We start from the raw sequence: 18,273 nt of genomic DNA, 5'->3' as shown, positions 1-18,273 counted from the left end.
GACAGCTTATAGCACATGCTGTAAAAGTGAAACTAGAGCTGGAGGCTAGATGACCTTGATGACAGCGGGTGGCTGGGTGCCAGAGGTATTGCATCAGCCAGAAGCTCAGTCAGCATGACACAGCAAGATGCTGATTGGCTGGTCAATGTATAAATGTACAAAGTCACTATGGTGTGTGTGGGTTAATGAAGTTGGAGAGCAGCGGAGCGTACTGTCGGAGTAGAGAGTGATTGGTGTGTAAATAAATGTATATAGTGGTTTTACAACTACTGTGTGCAACCTTCATTCTTGCGTCACTAAGGATCACCCTCTTGAGCTCTAAGCACATCGACATGAAAAACCCCTCAACCTGAGGTCGCCTTGAGTTGGTTATGACTTGATGGCACACAATTATTACATTTTTTAAAGAATATTTAATTTTGGAAACTCTTTGCAACCCACATATGGGTGTGTATGTTCTCTTTCCTCCTTCTTGTGGTTCTCCTTGGACCCTCTGAGCATCCTGGCTGCACCTTCTCTCTCCCTTATCTAAATAAAGCCAGTTCCCCCCCCCCCCCCAAAGCCTTGACTCCCTTTGATTGATTGGTAGATGCACGTCCAGTAATTGGAGACTGGTGTTATGGTTGCATGTGAATCAGGGGCAGAGCTAAATGAGAAACAAAACACTCAGATCACCCCCAATAGGTCATAGAGGCATGGAATGGATTCTTCCATTCCATTTCTTCAATGTTCCATTCTACCCGGTATTCCTCTTGAACTCTGGTAAAAAGTACGAAAAGCTCTACAATTAATTCCAGAATTAAGGTGTGTGCAACCTGCTGCAGCTTCATACTCTTTTGACTCATTTATGCCTCCCTCCCATGTTACTGATGTGCATGTGTATTGATAAAATGCTTTTAAAAAGACCAGTCTTGAGGTGATCACAGCTATAACTGCACACCAGAACACCGGTTAAATACCAGTTGGAAAGATTTTGGATACCATCGAATCATGGTGGCTCGTTTGCTGTCCAATGGATGCGCGTTGAATCGCAACAGGAAAACATCACACAAAAAGTATCTCGATGTTGAATCGCAACAGTAAAACATCACACAAAAAGTATCTCGATGCACTTGTACTCATTGTTCGCAGGGCTTTTATCAGTGTGACCATCACTAATGGGAGGTTAAGGACACAGAGGAGCAAAAAGCCGTGCCGAATGGATAACCATGGCAGATTCCCCAATGTACTAGTTGTCCTTTTGAAACAAGAACAAGTAATTCAGTATTCCATGGAGTGGAAAGAATTAAGTGCCCAAATAATTTCCCCCTTGAAATCAATCACATTTGAAAGTGGATTGTGCTCGTTATTTTTCAAACAACACATTTGGTATTACAAAATTAGAGTCCAGAGGCACTTTTAAGACCAACAAAGTTTTATTTAAGGTATCTGCTTCTGAAGAAGTGTGCATGCCCGTGAAAGCTCATACCCTGAACAAAACTTTGTTGGCCTTAAAGATGCCACTGGACTTGAACACTGAAATTCAATAAATCAAATCAAATCTTTGTTCTGTTGCCTCAGACCAACACAGCTACCCACCTACACTTGGTATTACGTTAGCGCTATACTGACATGGAAGCAAATTCACAGACAATAGTGCATCATTCCTCCAGAGAAGCTATTTGATTTTTTAAAATCTGAATCATGATCGAACTGTGCTACATAGAATCTGCTACCTGGATTGCTTGTGCAATCAGTTTGCCGCAGTCTCTACCTAACAAGTGGCTCCCAGCAGCAACAGGTCTGGATGTGACATAATTTCTAATGCTAGAAAGTACAAAGTGCAGTACAATTCCACCTCCCGATTAATCAGTGTGTCACGGCGAGAGGCTGAGGGCGGAAGAAAATGTCACAAGAACTGCAAGACTACTGTTGACATAGCAGCTCTGTGTCATATCCCCCCATCCCCTAGAGTACAATTTACTGGGTATCCTGACATACATTTCCACACCTCTGCTCTCAGTGATGGCTGGCACTCTCCCCAAATTGTGGTACTCTGACCTCTACCCCAGCATCACTCTCCAATCTACTCCACCTCTGCCCCAAACCTGTCTCCTACTTCTGCTTCTAAAAATGTTCCCATTTTGGTCCCCAAAAGTACGTCTTTGTTGATCCTGGGGCATTCTAGCACATGTATTTTCATAGCTAAGGAAGACAGATGGAAATACTGAAGTGATTAGAGCTCCCACACCCAATGTTGCTGCAGATGTAACAAAAATACCCAGATGAGCAGGAACTTCAATCCTACACGGTATTTATTGGTGCAGGAAACTGACCACGGAGAGCATATTCACAAGAGTACATTGTGTTCCTCTCAGAACACTTAAGTATTTTTAGATGTATGTGAAATCTATGATTCAGAGCTTGGTGAGAACTATGTAAACTATCTATTTAAGCCTAATGCATTTGGCATGTCTTCCTCTGAAATTCTCTGAAGCATCATTTTGGTTGAAACCAGAAATTATTGAAATCATCGGGCTGAAAGTGGAGCAACACTTCACAGCTTTGCACTGTCAACCACTAAATCCACCTAGTGATTCATCCTGATCAGGAACATGCAGATATTTTTCAATCCCCCCAAATGATCTGCAGATAAGCAGTCATTAAGACTGACAAGCAACACATTCAGCGAGCGAGTGGCATTACTGGAAGCAAAAGGAGCACTCTAGAGCAATACTAAGCCTAGTTTGGCCAGTAGGGACACAAGGATTGAAACCTCATTTTTGAAACATATGGGATAAAACACTGGTAGATAAACCCCAGAGGAGTTTTTTCTGGGGTTAATTTGGTTTGCCCTTGAAACACATGACATGTCAACATGCAGAGGGCTCTAGTGAAAACAGTCAGGTTTGCAGGCTCCAGAGTTAAATTTATGACTATTAAGAAGATAATTAATGTTGTTTTGCTAATGAGCTGATTTGCTACCTCTGGAATACACTTGGCAAGCAAAGCACAGTTCATGTGGCAAAGGGGACAATTATGCCTCCTACTGAGCCAGAGATATCATAATGGTGAATGTCTTTGTTTGGGTTTCCAAGGAGCTGGAGAATAGGATTCTCTTCTCTGGCACCATTAGCTCTCCTAAGTAATAAGTCCATTCAAATCTGCATAGGATGGCATTGTTAGTAACTTCCTCCTCCTTACTCCTCGTAGCAAACTCTGAAGGGCTTTGGGGTGACAACAGCTCTTCAGAGAACTGGAAGCTTCAAGAATCCCTCTGGCTCTAATTTCCATTTTAAAAACCTATTTGATCAGAGACTACAAAAAACAAAATAAAAAGAAGAAGAGATTGGATTTATATCCTGCCCTTCACTACCTGAAGGAGTCTCAGAGTGGCTTATAATCTCTTTTCCCTTCCCCTCCCCACAACAGACACATGTGAGCAATGCTTTCTCTAAGGTGTGGAGTCTTGTGAGCAAAAATTCTGCTTTGTGAACAATTGATATTAAAATTGTGGGCTATTGCATAATTTAGGTTACTCTGGGGCCACCATTCCTGAGCTAAGACAAAAATGCGTGAGCTGGAGGCTAAAAAAACTGTGAGCTAGCTCACACTAACTCAGCTTAGATGGAACATTGCATGTGAGGTAGGTGGGCTGAGAGAGCTCTGACAGAAACTGCTCTTGAGAGGAACAGCTCTGAGAGAGTTATGACTGATCCAAGGTTATACCAGCAGCTGCATGTGGGGGAGTGGGGAATCAAATTCGGTTCTCACAGATTAGAGTCTGTGCATTTAACCACTACACCAAACTGGCTCTTTCCCATGACTAATGATGATTCAATCATGCTGCCTCTGGATCTCTGGAAAGAAAAGTAGGACACAGCCTGAGTGAAAACCTTGTCAGTGCCAAGCTCCTACTAGACGGTGAAAGAAATGTCAAAATATCATCCAAGCAACTACATCTCTTGTCCTTCCTCACCAATGGTTGAAAGCCTCCCAATCTGACACAGGTTGGGATGCGGGGAAACAGAGCCGATCTGAAGTTAAGCAAGCCATCAATCAGGTTTTCCTGTGGCTCCTCCAATGATGCTGTAAGAATATCCAGAAGTTGGAATTGGTTGTAATCTTTACAGTACCTTCCCACCATATTCCTGCCTAACAGATTAGACTGCTCTTGGCCCCACTTGGGTAGTAGTTCCATCTTCCAAAGCCACAGAAAACCAGATCTTATATCACTACATAAATCATATCTGACAAGCTGTAACATCGCTAGGCCGTACATGAAGTCAAAGCCCTCCAAGAGTTCTGCATCACAGCTTCCAGTAGCCTGTGCACACATCTCCAGTGTGCTGCACTTCTGCGTCAGCTGTGGACCAGAATCCGAGGGAAGAACAAGCTGCTGGAAAGTGAGGAACGAGGATGAGTGTTCCTACATCTGTTGTGTTGGAGGTGAAAACCACTTGATGAATTGGGAGAGTTATTCCCTTAGCAATATCCTATTCCAAGCCAACCTAGGCTGGCAAAAACCTGCTTCTGTGCTTGACTCGCTTTTATTAAACTGGGGCTCGTGTATCAGCTGTTTCTTCCAAGGCAATTTTTTATCTGAATTACTGTTAATTTTTTGGTTCTGTCAACAGAAAAACTGCTTGACCATGATCTTAGAAACAGTGCAAATGTCAGCACAACACTATTTGTATGTGTCATTTCTGGTCTCAAAGCTCAAGCCAGCAGTAACTTGAAAATTCAGAAATTAATTCAAAGGTAATGTTGACTGGTGATTTATCCATGAAAATTCTAATGCAGGGATCTTGGTACACTCTGCATTGCAAAGCCAAACAATGCACCTTCCCATCATGCCCTGCTCCAATAATCAGAAACACATTTCTGACTAGAGGTTATTTAAATTGCCCTGAATGTGCCATGTTGTTACCGTTCCAAATAATGATTTCCTAAACAAACTGTTTCCATTAAAACAATTAACGTCATTTGTCATAACAGTCTTCTGGTTGAAAAATCTTAAAAAGGGGGGGGGGGAGAGAATGAATCATTGCAGAAGCTGGCTTTGTGTGCTGCAGAACAAATGCCAGTTAAGCCTGGAAAGTGCTTTGCTTTTTTGGGATCATGTGTGCTGACTGTCAAAGGTAATGGTGAACAACAGAGTGCTATTTTTTTACTTATTTTATTATTTATGCTATTTTTAGCCTGCCTTTCTCACTGATACTCGAGGCAGATTTGAAGTTCTAGTGAAGAAAAGGGAAAGACTGATGAATCTGAATTACGCACTCAAGATGCAGCCTAAACCATATTTATTTTCAGGGGACATGGAGAGGACTAATGTCCGAGCAAATGTGTTTAAATTTGGGTTGCAGATTTTGACAGTCCATGTTTATGATTAGAAAAAAGGAAAAGAGAGCAAACATGGATCAGTGACAGAATACATGCTTTGCCTGGTGAAGATCCCAGATGATATCCTTGTCATCTCCCATCAAAGCATCTCAGACAGCAGATCTTCAGAAATATCTTTTTAGGATGAGCCCATGGTGGTGGAAAGAGACATCGGCTGCGATCAGACGAGCTGTTTGATCTGATGTCCTTGCTTTTCCCCTCTGAGTGCTCATTCAGACAGTGACATCTATATCCTGTTTCCCAGTCGCTGGCATCCTGTTTTCACCCCCGACTTTCCTGACACCGGAGAAAGTCCAATTTTTAACAGATTGAACTGGTATCACTGTGCATTCCCTGATGTCTGAACCCTCTCTTGTGAAATCTAGCTGTTTTGGAAGTCAGATCACACACTTGTGTCTGCATGCCATTTTTAAAATACAGTTAGCAACGTGTGCATAAATGGATCTCCACCCCTAGGGTTTTGAATAACCTCTTATGTGTTTCTGCACCCAAACATTCTGCAAGGTTCAGGAGCCCCCAGGGGAGTTGTTTTTGAGTGGCAAATCCCCCCAACCCCTCTTTCCTGTTTCTTGGGGTTGGAAAGCTGTGGAAATAGTTCCTAGTTAAACTCCCATTTTGACCGGGAGCCTAAGGAGCCTGGAATCCCTAATTCACGAAGAGTTGGTTAAAGCTGGACAAATTTAAAAATCCAGGCAGTAAACTTGGGCTGGAGTAAACTTGGGCTGGATATCTGCCCCAAAATTGTGTGCAGGGCTTTCTGGGCATGGGCCTTGGATGAAGTTGGAGGGAGGGGATGGATGTTAACCAGACTATGGAGATCAGCTCCCCCGGAAAAAAATGAAGGCTTTGGAAGGGGGAAGAAAATTGTCTATTGTATGTACCACCCTTTGGAAGGGGGAAGAAAATGGATTTCCTGCTTCAGAGTTGCTGTTTTAAGATCATCCCATGATTGACACAAAAGTAAATGTACTGATGTCAATGGGGCTACTCTCATGTAAATCTACATGATGCTTACACTCCCCCTCCCCAAGAGAAGCAAAGTGAAGGAGGCAGAGAGGGCCATGGTACTTGGCAGAGGGATCACAGAGTGGTGCTTGAAAACAATGCTTCTGCACATGCATGAAAGAAAAAAAAGATACCACCTAACTGCCCGTTCTGTGGTTACCATGCAACAATAGTCTAAACAGTCAACCATGGAGTGAGCATGCAGTGAGGTGGGTTAAGGATGACATGTTTGGACACACCTCTCCAGAACAAAGAATACCATATAAAATAGAGGCATGGCCAGACTGCACCAAACCTGTTGTCTAAGTGCAGCCATCAAGTCACAGCCAACTTATGGCAAGTCTGTAGGGTTTTCAAGGCAAGAGATGTTCAAAGGTGGCTTGCCACTGCCTGCCTCTGTAGCTACTCTGGCCTTCCTTGGTGGTCTCCCATCCAAATTCTAAATACTAACCAGGGCTGACCCTGCTTAGCTTCTGAGATCTGATGAGAGCAAAGTAGCCTGGCACTATAACTGTAGCAGGGCACATGCTTTGCATAAAAACTCCTTGACAGAGATCATTTTATAGAAAAATAGGTGGCAGAGCTCATCCAGGGATTGTTATGCAGCTGCACCTACTATTCAGTGGACAAGATGGGGAGGAGGAGGGGGAACCCTCAGAAAGGTTCAGAAGCTGTGCTCCTGTGAGCTTCTGCTGAATTCAAGGCCTGTTCCTTGATACCTCTAATTAAATATATTTTGGTAGTTGGGAAACATTTTTTCCTTGTCTAAACATAGAGAACTCTGCCAGTCAGAAGGCCACTTCCGCAGCAGTGTCTTGATCCAGCTTGATGGGGAATGTGAAGCTGGTTCTTCTCCCTGCTCTTGGACACCCTCATGGTCCATTCATGCAAGTTCCAGCTTTTCCTAGGCTTTGCTGCCATCTTTCCCAAGCCTGCTTTTGTTAAGATATTTTAATAGATTGCAGCAAAGCCAGGGTGGATGTTGCATGGATGGGAAAGAGCAGATATTTCCCAATCCTCCCTGTCTTGATGCCATTTTTCCTACTAGGAATATATTGGGGGGGGGGGGGAACCCTTCAAAATGCCTTCCATTTTGAAGAAGTTGTGAAAAACAAAAGCTAGAAATAAATATGAATTTCATTGGGTTTCACCTACATCCTGTTTACAGCTGTATCCACACACCACTGGCTATTGCATCATAGCAATCATTTGTGCAACTTGATATTCCAGGTGTCGACAAGGCAATCCAGTGATAAATGATTGCTTCAGCACAGTGATAGTACTATATCTACTGATGTGTGGATGCAGCCTCATTTAGCATTCAAGCAACGCTTCTGTTTGAAGCAATCAGATAATGCTGATTCGGTTGTGAATGCCTAGCCTTTTTTTTATAATACCATCATCAAAACTAGACTTAGTTATGTTCTGTTCAGCTACATCTAGAAGAAAGCAGTAGACAGAAGCAGATGGATTCTGGATGGTAGGGTTATAGATACTCAGTTGTTCCTCTATGCAAAGGATTCCTTGTTCTCCTCAAAGGAAAGGAGTAATTATCAAAGGATCAAGTGAAGTGAAGGACCTCTACCTGAGACCCTAGAAGGCTACTGCCAGGCTGAATAGACAATACTGACCTTAATAGACAATTGATCCGATTCCACATAAGGCAATTCTAGATGTCGGTACCATAAGAAATTTCCCCAGAGTTTCTCCCACTTGCAACAGCCACAAACTCCCAAGCATCATGTGACCTTCCTGACCATGCACTTGCTAATGCTGTAAACTAAACATTTCTGGCAGAGGAGGAAATGTAGCAGGTGAGTGCCTTCTAGGCTGCGTTTACATTCTCCCTGGCTTGTCAACATTTCATCTTGGGTGTGGTCAGAGGTGCAAACTCTTGTAGGGAGCCAAATGGCAAAAGTCAAGGAGCTCTTAGACTACGGCCTTTGGCCTGGCACCTGCCTGAGCCAACTCAGAGAATCGGGACCCACCCAAGAGATGTTGTTTCCTTTCTCTTTTTTGTCTATTGAAATTCTATTGTTTGGAATTTCTGTAATCCTTTGGTCCCTTTGGGGAGAAAAATGGTACAGAAATGCCCAGAGAAGCAAGGCAACACATGCGTGCGCACGCACACACACAGACAAAACTGTAGTTTTTAATGGCTTCCTTTTTATGACTTTGGCTTGTTTTTAAATGATTTTCTTTTATTTTTTTTAAACTGTAAGCTGCCTTGGGCAGAATTCTGGAAAGGCAACATACAAATCCCCTAACTGATAGTTTCTTATGAAGCCAGAAAGGGTTCTTTATGAAGCTAGAATGACAGCTGAACTTGTTCCCATATCAACATCATCTGCAGAAAGCTAAAGTCTGAAGAGTTACCTGGCGTCTGCCCCAGGACCATCCCTCCCATCTTTTATTTAGAAACAAACAAACAAACAAAAACCCACCTGCTTCTAAAACTCTTCTCAATTCTATTGAGCACATATGTCTGTGGCCAGCTGCCAATGGAGGTAGACAATTGCCCAATACAACTCGCAGTAAATAGTTTCTCTGCTGGCCTGATTATCCTGTTTCTTCCATTGTGAAACCTAGACTAAGCTCCTCTCAGTGATAGTTATTATTATTATTATTATTAAATTTTATTTATATCCCGCCCTCCCCGCCTAGGCAGGCTCAGGTGCTCTTAATAATTCTGTGGGAGAGGTTAGGCTGAGTGATGCCTTTTCTTGGTAACGTATAGACCACTTTACTTTAGACTGTGCACCATGCTGCTTTCCAGTACTTCCCTCAGCGCTTCCTGAGCTTTTCAGAATGTGGGTGGGGCCATTGGGAGGCAGGGCTTGTTATTGGTTCTTCCACTGGAGGGTGAGGAGAACTGGGAAGCAACTGGACTTTCATTATTCAGTATGTGGTTCCACTCCTTTTCCAGGATTTTCTCCTTCCCAGGAGGTGTGAGGAGGGATGTTTGACCCTGCCTCCTGAGGTAGCCTTATTGGGTTTGGCTCTGCTTCCTGTGCCATTCTGTGGTGATGACCCCTCCTTCTAACAATCTCAAAGGTGTCCACAGCCCCCCCAAATTCCCTGATCCCTGCTGTTTTCATATCAACAAACTGCCCCACTATTGACTGTACCGTGGAACTTATATGCAGAAACATAATTAACTTGATTTTTACTATGGATTTTGCATTCTTAGTACAAGAACTATAGTGCAACTCTGAGACAAGTTGCATTCTTCTAAGCCTATGGATTTTGATGGATTTAGAAGGGTATAATTGTGCTCAGGATTGCACTGTTATTATTCTGGCATCGTCTCAAATGATATGCATCAATAGCATTTTCAGCACAAACTGGAGGCCTGCAGTAAGATAAGACAGTGCCATCATGGTCCTTTCAAGGATCTGAGCCATGCCACTGTGCAAATTACAGAAAGGAAATAAAACAAAGAGAATCCTTCCTTCAGGGAATTCAAAGTACGTTTTAATTGCAAAAGGCAGCTGGGAGAATCTGAATGGCAGAGAATTCAATCCTATTAGATTAGTCTGGCTAAAGATATTCTCACTTTCATTCCTGCTTCAAGTGTCAGAATTGGGTAAAGAGAGAAAGTTTTGAAAGTTAAGTTTCTTTTGCTCCATTTCTTCTGAGGAAAAATAAATTCAGGAACTGTCAAAAATGGCATCATTATGTCAATAGCTATATCAGTAATCATATCAAGGGATGTGACCACTGAAATATGGTGCCTCTATGGTCACATCTACCTTGTGACCAGGAAGCCCCATTTCTATAGTTTACAAAATTCTTGAAACTACTGTAAAAAATCAAGTTAATTATGAGTCTGCTTATAAGTTTCACAATGGAGCCAACAGCTTTGGTCACAAACAGAAAAGAGCCAATGTGTGTCTGGGAGGCACATAATTGCCATCACACAAGAATTTTGTAAACCAGGGATTTTTTAAAGCAGGAATGCACAGGAATGCAGTTCCAGCTGTCTTGGCATCAGGGGGTGTGGTCAAATATGCAAATGAGCTCCCGTTGGGCTTTTTCTACAAAAAAAAGCCCTATGTGAAACAATGGTGATGCCAGGGGGTGTGGCCTAATATATGGATGAGTTCCTTCTAGGCTTTTTCTACAAAAAAAAAGCTCTGTTGTAAACTATAGAAGCGGAGCTGGAACTTGAGTCTTCTGGAAGTAGGGAAAGGGATGGAAGGGAGGTTCATCCAGATTCCCCAGAGCAAGTGGAGCACTCTTGTGTTTTGGCTGTGATTAGTCAGTCACAAGTTGGACATGGCCACAGAGGCCAATAACCAATAACAAGTCCTGCTGATAACAAGTCAATATCAAGCCTTGCCTCACAGTGGCCCTGCCCACATTCTGAAAAGTGCAAGTGGAGCACTCCTGTGTTTTGGCTGTGGTTTGTCAGTCACAAGTTGGACGTGACCACAGAGGCATCCTATTTCTGTGATCACATCCCTTGATATGATTATTGATATAGTAATTGATACAATGATGCCAATTTTGACAGTTCCTGAATTTATTTTTTTCTCAAAAGAAATGGAGCAAAGGAAACCTAACTTTCAAAACAAAACCCTTCTCTCTCTTTATCCGATTCTGACACTTGAAGCAGGAATGAAAGCGAGAATACCTTTAGCCAGACTAATCTAATAGGATTGAATTCTCTGCCATTCAGACTATCCCAGCTGCCTTTTGCAATTAAAACTTACTTTGAATTCCCTGAAGGAAGGATTCTCTTTTGTTTTATTTCCTTTTTGTGATTTGCATGGTGGCATGGCTCAAATCCTTGAAAGGACCATGATGGCACATCCCCCCCAAATCAAGTAGAATAGCAGCGCTGTCTTATCTTACTGCAGGCCTCCAGTTTGTGTTGAAAATGCTATTGATGCATATCATTCGAGACGATGCCAGAATAATAACAGTGCAATCCTGAGCGCAGTTATACCCTTCTAAATCCATCAAAATCCATAGGTTCAGAAGAGTGGAACTTCAGAGTTGCGCTATAGTTCTTGTATTAAGAATGATTTATTCATTCTAGTGAGGAGCTGCCACTATTTAAAAAAAAATAATATGTCTTTCCTTCTAGACTCAGACATGGAATGACTCAGCTGCACAATTGCAAGCCTGCCCTGTATGACCCCTCAAGGACCTCTTCGATGACCTGCGTGTGTGAACAGATCAAGCACCAGATGGACTATTATACCTGCTCTTTCTCTAATATGTGGAGCAGTGTCCATCATTAACCCCTCATACATTTTAGTCTCCCAATGATTCTGTGAGGTAGGTTAGGCTGAGAAACAAAGACTGGCCAGGCTCACCAAGGTTGTATCTACATGAGGACAATTCCAGAGCTGGCTGTGAATGCAAAGGCATTTGCAGTGGGAACAAGCAGTCTATAATGTCATTCCAAACCTGTTTTCTCCTGTTGCAGGGGCAGGATGGATGGGGCAGAGCTGGAGGTGGTACTGGTATCCAGCATGGTAGATGACTTGGAAAACCTAATTGACCTCCATGGCTGAGCAGGGATTTGCACCCAGATCTTCCAACTCCTACTCTGGCACTGTAGTTACTACACTGCACTACCTTGCATTGTGTGACTGATCATCTAACACTGCAACACATCAGCCCAGACCACTCACAAAAGAAGCTTGATGTGCTCTTAAGGTAAGGGCACACAACACAGCCAAGCTCATACATTATTACATATCCATGGCAAGGAAGGGCTCGAGCATATCAAGCTCCTTAAACTATGTCAGAGAAAGGTCTTTCCCCAACACTTCAGATTCTTTAAACCAGGGATTATAAGGATTGGCCCCAGAGATGTTCTGCATGCAAAGCAGATATCCAGTCACTGAGCCATGGCATTCCTTTCTATCTCAGATCTGTTGCTTCCTTCTCTGATCACAATTTTGCAATCCATGGCAAGTGGCAACAACTATTCAGACATGACAGGTAGGTACAATGCTGCTCTTTCTGCCGGCACTCAGTTCCCACCAATAGGGCAATGAGGTCTCCTCCTATCTCACTCAGCTTGAAACACAGGAGCATATAAAGCTGCCTTATACTAAACCAGATCATTGGTCCATCAAGGTCAGTATTGTCTACTTGGATGGGCAGCAGCTTTCCAGGGTCTCAGGCTGAGGTCTTTCATATCACCTGCTACTTGGTCCTTTTAAACTGGAGATGGTGGGGGATTGGGATTGAACTGGGGACCTCCTGCATGCCAAGCAGATGCTCTTCCACTGAGCCACAGCCTCTCCCCTACCATTCAGTGATGGTAGTTCTTACTACCCTCTGCTTCATCTTACCAGGTACCACTGATTAGCTGAAACGGCACAAGTGGGAAGCAACCAGCCATCCCATACCCCTTTCAACTCTTTTTTTTACCTGTTATGGCTAGCTGAGTAACAAAAAAGGTCATTCTGGATTTTCTCTTTCTTCTCCAGGTGGAAAGTAGGACGATGGAATTCCCACCAATTGTTACGACAAAGAGAATCCAAAGGGTAATCAGCTGCTCTGTCTGTAAGGAAGGAAAAAGAAGAGGATCAGTGGAAGGATCTAGTTGTGGCCGAGCACTGAATTGTGGGGGAAACAACCATTGGCAATTGTTCATTCACAGGCATTCTCTGTGGTGGCCCCCAGTTGCCTGGGGTGGTCACAAGGGCCTTCCCCCACTTCTATCATGTGCAAAACAGAAATCTTCAGGACAGCATTTTTACAAAGGGATTACACCAGTAGGTTGCTTCTATAAAGGATAGTATTGCAGTCTTTTGCAATGTCTATTGTATGTACCACCACCCTTTTTTTTACAGCAATGTCCTCTACCTTTGTAACCCTCTTTCTTCATTAAAGTATGTCACACCTTAGACAAGTCTTGTTGCCTTACAGTTTTTGATTTGCATTTTCCCCATTCCTGTGGTCCTAGTCCCATTGTGTTACATATTGGAGGTTCTTGCTCTCTGATTTAATTGTTTTTGCCAGTGTTGTCAAAATATGGTTTTGCTTACATTAAAAAATCTGAATTTTGGCATTGGGCTCTTCCCCATTCTCATTTTTGCTGCTTGTGTGTTTCTATTGCTTTGGGGGTATTTTTCTTTTCCACATATATTTGCTCCCTCTAGTGGTTAATTCCATATTACATCACCGTATGTCCAACATATTTCCCCACACTTTAAATCTGTAGGGAGTTATACTGGAGATACAATTGTCAAGGTTTCAGATTCCTTGATAGACATCACCAAAGACCTCTTATGCAGGGCAAAAAGCTGTGCGAACACAGTGGTGTATGCAACAGTGTTCAGTGTGCTTACTTCTCTAGATTACGTTGTCCATATTAACTTGACTATATTTAGTCCAGTGAGCTGCATTTCAGCTTTCACAATGAAGTGAACTAAAGCCCAGTAATGATTTGCACCTTAGAGGGAAGCAGAAGTGTGCTTAGCAATGACTGTAAGTGACCATTAATGATTCCGTTTCCTAGTAGGAAGAAACCCTTCCTCTAAACAGCTCGTAGTGTCAGATCCCATGATGTCCACCATAAATGGTTTTATACATGAAGCAGAAGCATTCTTGTGCATCTGCAGGGTGAACAGGAAAGTCTATCCAGGGCTACATAAGGTAATCTTTATAGTGCTGTGTTGGGGGGGCGGTGCAGAAATATTAAACAGAGGACCATCTAGATGCAAATCTCATCTGGTTATACTAAAACCAAAATGAAAGCCTTCATTGCCTCCAGATCCAACCTGATTACTGTCCACTCCCTGAAGACTTTTAAAAAACAAACCATGAACTTTCTTTTTCAACAGTGCAGAGAGGAGGAAGAACACAGTCTGATGCTTCTGGGTTTTGCTCATTTGATTCGACAAGAACTAGTTTTATTACTTTAGATTTTAATTTTAAAAGTTTTTGATCCATATCACTTGTGATTCCCTTAGTATTCTGAAATGGTGCATCACTGAGCACCAATAGTGTATCACTGAAATGGTGTATCACTTACCTGGTAAAATGTGGGATGTAAATGGAATAAAGAAGGAAAACAATAGTTTCCCTACTCTGAACTGGTATCTTCATAGAAAAATGATTGCATGTGGAAATGTGTGGGTCATATCATTAACCGTGTGCCGCTAACCGGAGAAGTAATATTTTATCTCATTAAGACAGGTAACAGTCTGTAGACTCAGGCTGAAGAGATGGGTAATGAAACTGGTTCATGTATAATAATAGTATAATTACCACAAAAGGCCATGTTCCAATTACCTTTAAGTGCATGTACCACAATGTTCTTTAGCAATTACCATGTCTTTTCAGGTTAACTTCTGGTTGCCAGCAGAAATGCTATTAACAGAAATGAGAATCCTAATTGTGAAGTCATTCAAAGCAATAATGAAATCTGTACAATCATTCTAAATATATATATTTTTGCTGTCAAATCACAGCTGACTCACGGCAACCCCGTGAGGCTTTCAAGGTAAGAGGTGTTCAGAGGGAGGTTGCCATTGCCTGCCTCTGCATCGTGACCCTGGTCTGCCTTGGAGGTTTCCCATCCAAATACTAACCAGTGCTGACCATGCTTAGCTTTCAAAATCTGATGATCCAGGTCAGAGCCATTCTGAAAGCATATTTTCCTTTCCTGGTTTCCAGTATAAATGTGAAAAGCCCATCTGGGATCAAGATCATGTAAGTGGTTTACTAAACATTATAATTGATTTTTATTTTATAAAACGTATACCACAACTAGTGCTCCCTCTAAGCTGAGTTAGTGTGAGCTAGCTCACAGTTTTTTTTAGCCTTCAGCTCACACATTTTTGTCCTAGCTCAGGAAAAATGGCCCCAAAGCACAATAATTAATTTCACAGCTGTAATGCCAGGAGCTCACAGCTTTAATACCAGTAGCTCACAAAGTAGAATTTTTGCTCACAAGACTCCACAGTTTAGGGGAAACATTGAATCCACAACACCTTTTTGACCTCAGAAAGGGGTCAATCAGATTAAAGGGGGATGGTCACAAAGGGACCATCAGATTAAAACATACACAGTGGAATCATGTGTTAAAAACTATTAATGCCATCAACAATACAATTTTAAAACAAGGCTAAAATACATACAAAACACATATATTTTAAAAAATAAAACATTGGGCAGAAAGGAGGGATCACTGAGGGAAATGTCAATGAAACAAAAAAAAGTCTTCACTTTCTGGATAAAGATGTCAATAAAAGGGAATAGAAGAATCTCCCAGGCACCCCTGGCTGCAGCTGCCACCTGCTTATCAAGAGCAGGAGAAGAAGAAGAAGAAATTGGATTTATACCCTGCCCTTCAATTGGAGGCTTGGAGTAACTTACAATCTCCTTTCCCTTCCTCTCCCCACAACAGACACCCTGTAAGGTAAGTGGGGCTGAGAACTCTGAGAAAACTGTTCTTGAGAGAACAGCTCCAAGACAGATTGTGATTCACCCAAGGTCACCCAGCTGGCTGCATGTGGAGGGGTAGGGAGTCAAACCCAGTTCTCTCAGATTTGAGTCTGAACCACTACACCAAACTGGCTCTCCTTCAGAGCACCCTCAGACTACAAACCTGTCCTTTCATTGGTAGTGCAATGGGTGACTACTTAAATCCTGAGTCAGACCCTCTGCTCACCAGTAGTACTCTACCCTGTTAGGATTAAGCTTTAGCCTGCATCCACTACAAAACTGCCTCCAGGCACCAGTTTAAGGTTTCTACAGCCTCCCTGGGATCAGTTGCAAGTGGGAGAAAAAGCTGAGTATTATTGGCACATTGGTGACAACCTAGCCTAACTCTCTGGATGACCTCACAGAGTTGTTACAAAGCACAGGAGACAAGATGGAGTCTTGTGGGACCACAAAGGCCAAGGGGCTGAGCAACTGTCCCCCAGCATCACCTTCTGAAACCTATCCTGTAGGTAAGACCAGAACCACTGCAAAAACAGTGTCTCCTAATCCCAGCCTGGAAAGGTGGTTCAGATGGATGCCATGATTGATGGTATCAAAAGCCATTGAGAGGTCCAGGAGAATCAACAGAGTTCTTCCATCCATCTCCTGGTACAGGTAATCCACCTGTAAATAATCTGGTAAATAATTTGCTTTATCCAGAAAATCTTGGATTTGTCCATCCACCACTCATTCAATCACTTTGCTACAAAAAATTGGGAACACTTGGGTCCAGGTAGACTTATTTAGAAGCAGTTGCACCACAGGCTACTTCAAGGCTGGGAAAACCACCTTTTCTCAACGAAGAATTAACTACCTTTTGGACCCAGCCAACCAGGACTACCCCAGCAGGCAGGCAGGGCAAGGGTCATGCAAGCAGATAGTAGGTAGGCTTCAAATCTCCAAGGACCCTGTCCACATCACCAGACTGAATACACTGTTTCTTTGCCACCATCACTACCACAGAGTACACTTTAAAATGAGCTTTGTTCTTGTCTTAACAGGTTCGTTCCAAGTCTTCCTCCATGGTCACACTAACCATCCTCCTTGTCTTTTCATTATGCAGCTCCTCTGTAAACCAAGGGGTTTACCTGGGCTCTTACACTTGAGAGAGAGCACCTGGAAGCAATCATGTCAATCACCCAGGTCATTTCTTTATTCCAAACAGGGCTTTTTTCCCCGGGGCAATGTGCCAGAACAGAGTTCCAGAACTGCTTTATGGAAACAAATTGCTCAAAAGATGTCTAAAAGTTCATGAGGGGCACCATGGGAGCGTGACTGTCTCTGATCCAACAAAGGATGTTAAAACATGGTGGCTTGAAGGTCATCATTCAGCATTAGGCACCAAAAGAAAGACTTGAAAAAGAACCAAGGAAGTTGGTGACATGCCTAAAGTTTGGAAACTGCTTTAAAGCAGAGGTGAGTCTATAGTGCATGAAAATTGTTTCAAAGAATCCCATGTGTTTCTCCTTCATTTCCCTGTTGAGAGTTCCGGCACCTCTTTTTCCAGAAAAAAGCCCTCATTGCAGAGGTCAATTGGACATCGACAGGTGCACCAACCAGGGCTTTTTTTGTAGCAGGAACTCCTTTGCATATTAGGCCACACGCCCCTGATGTAGCCAATCTTCCAAGAGCTTAAATAGGCCCCATACTAAGAGCCCTGTTTTTCTTACACGGTTTGTTCCTCTGTAGTGCCTATGATATCCAGGAAGACACCCCTGTACTTATTCCCAAGCCATGCACTCCTGGAATGTTATATTGCAATGTAACCCTAGAATATTAATATGACACAGCAATGCCCATTTGAATTGGAATGGTCTTTCTTGCACATAAGGGAGACAAATCTAATTCCTTCTTGGCCCAAGGCAAGCTGGAATGTGGTTCTGGTTCACAAGCCAGACAAACATGATGGCTGGCTGAAAGGTTAAGAAGCATCCATCTTTCTGCTCCTGGAAATGAAGAATTCCAGGCCCAGAGAGGGACAAATTGTGAGCAGAGCTGTAAAAATGCCTTCACTCTTTTGGCAACCTTTTAAGTTCTGTTAATCAAAGCATAAAGAAATAAGGGTGACCCAGGGACCCCGTAACACAAATAAATGGCTTGTATATATACACGTTCTGTTATTCTTCAGGGCAAGACAGCAGAAACACAAAGGTTAAAGGTTAAATGCTCATCTTGTTGTGAATGTGTGGTATAACTGCAAACTTATCTCACAATTTTGACTTTTAACAAAGTTTCTGTTTTTCTTTACTTAATTGCTAAGGCCATCAAAGTCAACCAGTCTCCTGAATACCTGATGGATGTCTATACATGTTTGACACTAAGGGAGAAATCTATCACTTTTTGGGAGCTTCAAAGGAGTCAGTTTGGGAAATCAGGGCCATAAAATGTCATGTGGCCATTGTAATTAAAATTCCTATGTTGGGGTAT

General features: G+C 42.6%; 1 protein-coding gene across 1 annotated transcript in view; it reads right to left on the bottom strand.

Moving 5' to 3' along the window:
• The window catches only part of NPSR1 (neuropeptide S receptor 1), a 112,873-nt gene that overhangs the window by 79,943 nt on the left and 14,657 nt on the right, over nt 1-18,273 (bottom strand). Inside the window, exon 2 of the mRNA XM_060248149.1 lies at nt 12,784-12,916. Within this exon, the coding sequence (XP_060104132.1) occupies nt 12,784-12,916 (133 nt within the window). The remainder of the gene's footprint in view (nt 1-12,783; nt 12,917-18,273) is intronic.

The sequence above is a fragment of the Heteronotia binoei genome, chromosome 10 (assembly GCF_032191835.1).
Source record: "Heteronotia binoei isolate CCM8104 ecotype False Entrance Well chromosome 10, APGP_CSIRO_Hbin_v1, whole genome shotgun sequence".
NCBI lineage: Eukaryota > Metazoa > Chordata > Lepidosauria > Squamata > Gekkonidae > Heteronotia > Heteronotia binoei.
The sequence above is the reverse complement of the archived record's forward strand: the minus strand, read 5'-3'. Positions and strand labels throughout refer to the sequence as shown.